The sequence below is a fragment of the Ictalurus furcatus genome, chromosome 1 (assembly GCF_023375685.1).
Source record: "Ictalurus furcatus strain D&B chromosome 1, Billie_1.0, whole genome shotgun sequence".
Classification (NCBI taxonomy): domain Eukaryota; kingdom Metazoa; phylum Chordata; class Actinopteri; order Siluriformes; family Ictaluridae; genus Ictalurus; species Ictalurus furcatus.
Window position 1 is genome coordinate 15,844,037 of NC_071255.1, and position 7,577 is coordinate 15,851,613.

Genomic DNA, 7,577 nt, shown 5'->3' on the forward strand with positions numbered 1-7,577 from the left:
TGCCACCAAATAATTAACAATAAACACTGAATGGCTATTTGATTGAAAGAAAAAGGTGGCTTCAGTCTTTTGCACAGTGCTGTACATGCGTAAAGCTTTCACAGGTAAATGCAGTCTTTTGGGCTCTGAATCAAACAGAAGAGGATAGCTGGGCAGCCGCTTATTATTATTATTATTATTATTATTATTATTATTATTATTATTATTATTATTGTTGTTGTTGTTGTTGTTGTTGTTGTTTAAAATTAGTCTCTGTGTGATTTTGTAACAAGGGTCTAATGGACTGAAAATATTTTTTGTTCATACTCGATTAAAAACATACAAAAATATCCACACACTAATATTGTAAATCTGTGGAATTCTATTCTTTTTGAATCCATTAAATCTGGAGTGTGAGGTTTGTTCTTGTTGTTTAATTTACTAAGTTACTTGGGACTGCACCTAGCTGTTTACCTTCAAAAAGACAAATGTAGAACACAAATTCCAAATGCGGTGATATCACAGCGTTCACATGACAACCTCTATGGTAACAGAACTTCTAATGTGAACATTCTGAAATAAACTCACAGTTTGGACATTTGCGCAGCGATCAGCATTTCAGAGGTTCAGTGGTAAGTATCCTTACAACATTTCATTGATTTCTAATTTAATGATTTCATTTTTAAACTGCTAGCCTATTACACAAACGTATAATGAGACTGCTCATTGTTAAACGATAAGTTTATTATAATACTGCTAGGCTTAAGCGCTGTAGGCCTATGCTTTTCTTACGTTTCAGATTTACAGGGGTGAAAGTAATGGTTAGTTTACATTTTACTTAAATTTGTCATTAAAATAGGAGGTTTCAGTAGCTTTTTATAACATGATTATGGGTTAATACACGAAGTGTTAACCATCTGAGGAAACCTTGATCGACTCTTTTGGAAAGAAAGTAGGCTACTCGTGTTGGACAATATATTCAGTCTGCAGTTCAGTGGGGTTTATTGCTTTTGTTTGTCACTAAAAGTGAAATTTTCTTTTAGTTTCTACGTGAAATCATCAGTGCTAGTTTCCAAATGGCTACACTCTATGTTGGCGATCTTCATCCTGATGTGACCGAGTCCATGCTCCTAGAGAAATTCAGCTCTTTCGGGCGAGTTCATAATCTCCGCCTCTGCTTGAACACCGGCACATCACTCCAATACGCTTTTATCAACTTTCAGCATCGGGCTGATGGTAATACAAACATCTCTAACACACCGTAACAGTATTCCCTACACTACTTCATATATTGTTTTGTTATCTGACCACCTGACACTAAGTAAAAATGAATACATACAGTATAAAGACGTTGGCCTAGTAACATTCTAGCGTTAAGTGAAATTAATTTGCAGTTAAGTACATTTAAAGGTTTCTTTGATATCTAAAATAATACTACTATGTTGTGTCCTCTAGTTAAAAAGTGGTCTCTTTATAGTTTCCACACCACTGAAATTATAAGAGAAGTGAAGCTGTAAGCTGATGTGAATACTTAGTTAAAAAAAAAAAGGATTTGTAGGAAAAATCACAGCATGTGCAGTCTCATGAACAGTTTTGATGGAAAAGTGAATAAAGAACAATAATACAACTTTATAATTGATATATAACCAGCAAGTGTACTTCATTATTATTATTTTTTTTTTTTAGATTTATTAGTAAAATAATAAGGTCAAGTGTACGGAATACTGAAGTGTATGGTGTATACTGCACTCTTGTAATAGACCTCTGTAACTTTGATGTTTATAAGCTGTAATTCACGTTGTTCGCTCAGCTGAGTGCGCTTTGGAGCTGCTCAATTTCGAAACCCTTTTGGGTCAGCCCATGCGCATCATGTGGTCCCAGAGTGACTCATCCCTCAGAAACAGCAATGAGGGAAATATCTTCATCAAGGGCCTGGAGAAATCCATCGACAGCATGGCCCTTTACGACACCTTCTCCACCTTCGGCAACATCCTCTCATGCAAGGTTTGAACTCCTGGCTCTGTGGCTGTTAATAAGGTCCTAAAACTAAAGTCTTCAATTAGGTCTCTTTGACATAAGTGCTGTGTGTTGACGGATGTGCCTCTCCTGAAGGTGGTGTGCGATGAAAATGGGTCCAAGGGATATGGATATGTGCACTTTGGGAGTGCCGAGGCTGCCGAGACTGCCATCAAGAGGCTGAATGGCATGCTCTTTAATGACCACTATGTGTAAGTCATGTGGAAATCATTTCAATGTACATACCTGATTCATTTCCTTTGAATTTGTTTTTATATGTGTATAACTAAATGTATTTAATGGTTGTTGAAAACATTATATCTTTATATAGTTATAATTTGCTCATACATCACACATCTGAATACAACATTCTTAAATGTGTTAAATATAGATTAAATCCAACAACTGTCTCATTAAAATGTTTGCATAATATTAATAATATAGTGCTGTTGCAGTGTGATGTAAAGTGATTCAGCATTGTGCAACGAGTTTAACAAAATAATTTAATAGAAAAAAGACTACACCTCCTTTATTGGGACTGACGGGCTCAAAGGTCACTAAATTAGCTATAAAGTCTCTAACATTTGGGTTCTGATAAAGGCTCTAACAGCAGTGTCTCGATTGTGTTATAGGTTTATCACACCCTTCAAGTCCCGCCAGGAGCGCCAAGAGCAGAAGAAGGAAGAGAGACATCCTAAACCTCAACACAAGCTTGAGCAGGTACACACACACACACACACACACACACACACACACACACACACACACATATACACATACACATACACACATACACACACAGAGTAGATGTTGACTTTGCTCTCTGTTCTGTAGTGTGTGAACCTGTGTCTGAGGAATCTGGATGTCTCTGTGGATGACGAGCGTCTACATAAAGAGTTCTCACCTTTTGGAACCGTCACCCACGCAAAGGTCACTGACAGTTAAATAATCCCTAAAATGTTTTCATTTCCTAATAACCTGTGTCCACAGTTTTCCTCATGATTAGCCACATTAGCAGTTTATCTTAATGAGTCTCCTCACTGTCTTCTACAGGTGATGGGGACCAGTGGCTGCTCTGGAAGGTTTGGGTTTGTGCGCTTCTCCTCTCCGGAGGAAGCCACAAAGGCCATGAGCGAGATGCAGGGAAGGATGCTGGACAGAAGGGCGCTGCACATCCGTCTGATTCAGCGCCGAGTCCGAAGCCACTGACCATCTACATGTTGGAGTCAGATGATGTGATTCGTGAGCCTACTTTTCCTCTTTCAGTGTTTGCCTCCACCCAACAAGAAGAATAAGAAAAGGAGAAAGAAGAAGCACTTCCAATAAAAATCAATTACAAATTGCACCTTAATCTTTTGGAATTTTTAAATTAGAAATTAAATAGAAATTTAATAAATGTATTAATTGTCAACACTATTAAAACCTCTATGATTAAATGAGAATAATAATAACTGTTAATAGTAATTATTATTATTATTACATAAGGTATTAACTTTAGACTTTTTTTCTGAAAACTGATGTAAATGCAAAGTAATGCAATGGTATCCAAACTTATTTTTGTTATGGTAAGTAATTGGTAAATCAATGTGGTGCAAGTGCCTACAACGGGCACGTGAGCATCAGAACTGGACCATGGAGTGATGGAAGAAGGTGGCCTGGTCACATTTTCTTTTACATCATGTGGATTATGTGTGCGTCGCTTACCTGGGGAAGAAATGGCACCCGGATGTACTATGGTAAGAAGGCATGCCGGCAGAGGCAGTGTGATGCTCTGGGCAATGTTTTTCTGGAAACCTTGTGTCCTGGCGTTCAAGTGGATGTTACTTTGACATGTACCACCTACCTAAACATTGTTCCAGACCAAGTACACCCCTTCATGGCAACTGTATTACATAATAGCAGTGGTCTCTTTCAGCAGGATAATGTGCTCTGCCACTCTTCAAAAACTGTGCAGGAATGGTTCGAGGAACATGACAAAGAGTTTACGGTGTTGACTTGGCCTCTAAATTCCCCAGATCTCAATCCAATCAAGCATTTCTGGGATGTGTTGGACAAACAAGTCTGATCCATAAAGGCCCCACCTTGCAACTTACTTAACTGACTTAAAGGATCTGCTGCCAATGTCTTGGTGCCAAATACCACAGCACACCTTCAGAGGTCTTGCATTGATGGGTCAGAGCTGTTTTGAGATCCTACTGTACACAATATTAGGCAGGTGGTTTTAATGTTATGGCTTATATATACATTGTATATATACATATACATATATGTATATATACAATGTATATATACATATATACATTATACATTGATCTATATATATATATATATTAATATATATATATAGATCAATGTATATATAATGTGTATGGAATACTTGAGTCAAAATATCTGGGTCAAAAACTGTGCCAAAATCTAATTAAATGAATGTAAATAAAACAGAATGAGTTTAATATGTGATTAAATCAAATGATTCAAAGTTAAAATTTCCTGCCACTGACATTTCCTGCACATATGTGAAAGCACATATGTGAGTGTATTTGAGATTACTCTACACCACATAGTGTGAGGAAAATGTGTGATCATATTGGCAGAGTGGGCAATGGCTTAAGATTAACTGCCCAAAGAAGTTTAAAAAAAAATTACAAAACAAATCATGCAGCAGGATTTTCAACAAATTGTTTTATTCAGTGTATGGTGGAACAAAGCACACAGAAGACCTGGGATTTCATTGTAATACAGTTGTAATGGTTTCAAGAAAAATGAAGTAGGAATTATTTGGTAAAGTACAGCTCAAATAAATGACTAAATAAATTAATAATATTAAATGATAATTCTATATTTAGATAAATGTTTTTTAAAAATGCATTATTGCAAATAAAAATAATTATTTCATTTGTTTAATCTGCAATTATTCAACTTTTTCAACTCTTAGAAAGGTTAAATCTAGAACTCTGAAGGTTTATTTGGTTTTATCCTTTAGCAGTTCTATGCAGAACCCTATAACAGTGTTTGCCTTTCATAAAATGCTACAGGGAGAATCCCTTAAAAAGCTATTAACTATTTAACTTTTTAAAATATAATTTTTCCTTTAAAATGCACATCCATCCATTTAATTTATTCTTTTAATTCATTTTTCCATTAATATCCGAATTTCTCCTATAAAGAGCAATCAACCCAATGTCTGACTAACAATGGAAAACTTTTGCATGCGTTTCTATGATCAAGAAGGGTGCTGTATATCAGTTCCTTTTGCCAACCTGGCTGTCTAGAAACACCGCATACAACTGCATTGAATTATTCAGTCATAAATAGGCCTACGGCTCACCAACATTACATCAATGCACCATTGTTGCTGTTATAAAAAAAAAATAACTTCATCAATCATGAATGCTTCATTTAAGTTAGTAAAACTCACAACTTCTAATGCTCTTCCATTACATTCCAGCACATTGTTTTATTGTAATAAATATATTTAAGCCTTTTTGCCGTATGTGGAAGAAGACGCTAAAGTATTATTTCAGGTCATGTTACTAGTTATAAACACCTGTAATAAATACACATCAGATGAATATCTACATATAAGATGAGGCTTGGTTTCTCTCTTTTTGTATCTCTGCTGAAATTACACTCATTTATTCCTCTCTGTCAGAGGAGGAGAGTGTCACTGAGCGTGTGTGTATGCGGAGTTGACCCGGCTGTGTGAGGACATATGGGTCTAATCTAGAGCTCAATTGCTTTGGCTCACATGTGATAGTGCCCATCAGTTCATAGCTTGGAATAGAATGGGAGCATATTCTCCCACAGTCCAGGACATATTATATGCAGGACCTGCTGTTATCGTAGTGCTAGACTGTGCAGGCCAGAATTAATTGTCCTTTTCTCAAGAATGGGAAATCAAGCTCAGTCCTTGAGAACAGTTAAACTTGGTTTTATGTAAGCTAGTTGCATTCTCTTCCATCACGGGATTAGTGACCTTCACTTCCTATTAAATTTCCCCATATCTCATTTCATCTCAAGGTAATTTGTTGCCTTTCACCCTTGTTTTTTTTGTTTTTTTTTTAATAATCAATGATTCATATACATAAATGTATGCTGTACTTACATAGGGGACGCTCTGTTTGAATAGTAAGTCGAGTTCATCTGTGTTTGGTGTTAGCTAGTTAATAATGTCGTACCCTTAATGAGAAATAACCAACCATTAATGCTCTCTTAATTAACAACCAATCACCCACTTCTTTAAACTAATTAAACGCCATTTGAACTCCTTAATTCCAACGCCTCTTAAAGAGTTTTAGTGGATGGAGAGAAGCACTATCCCTCAGGGAATGCAAGGAATTATTTTGTCAGGAGACATTCTCAGAATTAGTGAGCTTCTCCAAATTAAATGTCTGCTTGATCCACTCAGAATCAATTTAAAGTGTCATTGCAGTAGAGGACATGTCGTTGCTTGTTAATAACTGCCATATAATGAATTGGCCCACGGATGGACAAACTCATCATGGTTCAGGACTGTCGTCTCATCGTCCGTCATCAATTATAATGATGGCAAGATCTGAAGAGGACGAATCATAAATGTATGACTGACATCAGATGTGATAGAAGTTACTATCTGTGTAATTGCCTTAATGAGTGAAATGAAGTGTCATTTTCTCAATATTTTAGCGTTAATTCAATTGTTGCTGTGTGGATGGATCACTCCACCCTTCTAACCCAAAAGTATACAGTATGGCATGGCCAGCAAGGACAGAGGAGTGTTATAGAGACCTGGAGCAACTGAAGGAAGATGTATATGCAATACAAGAACTGACAGAATGGGACAGAGAGGACAAAGTGTAAACTAGTGAGGACTGCCTGCTTAGAAGAGTCCTTGTGTGGTTGAGTTGTTTGACTATCTGAAATATGTTGGCTATTCTCTCATTTGAAACTGAGAAAGGAGGAGCATGTTTATGTGTATGAGAATAAAGAAAAAAAGTCAAGCCTGGGTTGGAGGATGGAAATGTCCTACTGTGTTCAGGTCTAAAATAAACACACACACACACTAGGAACATCACCATGTGAGACTGAAAGAATGTAAAGTGATGCCTAGCACTACGCATGCTGGCTAACCTCTCGTTCCAGTCCAGCTTCTTGTTAGTAAAAGAGAGATGAGGAAAAGCAACAGCACTGAATGAATCCTGTCCTGGTCTTAATGGTACCATCAGCTTTGCATGTATACAGTGCTGCCTGCTTGTTAGTGTATTAAGACCTGAACCTTCCTTCTGCTCCTCTTGGTTGGCCCTTAGCATACTGACATGACCAGAGGTCACTCCACACCAATTTATACTGATGCATATCAGCCCTGTCAGTCCTCAGCCTCCGAACAGGGAATAATTATAGAAGGAGCATCTGCTTTCCCAGAGAGGCTGAGACAGGCAGCTTGGACACTCCAAATCATGTTTCCTTTTCAAGACAATTGGATTGGAAGTGAAAGAGAGGGAGAAATACCGTGAGAGGAACACCTGGTGAAATCTTCCCTCAGTGATAGCTGCATATGTTTAATCACTTCACACTGGCACTAATTGGAATAATTACCCGGAATC

General features: G+C 37.1%; 1 protein-coding gene across 1 annotated transcript; it reads left to right on the forward strand.

Moving 5' to 3' along the window:
• Positions 1-454: 454 nt before the first annotated feature.
• Positions 455-3,340, forward strand: LOC128609981 (polyadenylate-binding protein 1-like 2). Its single transcript, XM_053628963.1, has 7 exons — positions 455-611; positions 1,023-1,215; positions 1,790-1,983; positions 2,092-2,207; positions 2,628-2,715; positions 2,830-2,925; positions 3,049-3,340. The coding sequence occupies exons 2-7, from the start codon at positions 1,056-1,058 to the stop codon at positions 3,202-3,204; spliced, it is 810 nt and encodes a 269-aa protein (XP_053484938.1). The 5' UTR covers positions 455-611; positions 1,023-1,055; the 3' UTR covers positions 3,205-3,340.
• The last annotated feature ends 4,237 nt before the right edge of the window (positions 3,341-7,577 follow it).

Coding starts and splice junctions, on each gene's coding strand:
- LOC128609981 (XM_053628963.1), top strand. CDS start 1,056: ATGGCTACACTCTATGTTGGCGATCTTCATCCTGATGTGACCGAGTCC. Junction 1,216..1,789: donor CTTTCAGCATCGGGCTGATG/GTAATACAAACA, acceptor TTGTTCGCTCAG/CTGAGTGCGCTTTGGAGCTG. Junction 2,926..3,048: donor GAACCGTCACCCACGCAAAG/GTCACTGACAGT, acceptor TGTCTTCTACAG/GTGATGGGGACCAGTGGCTG.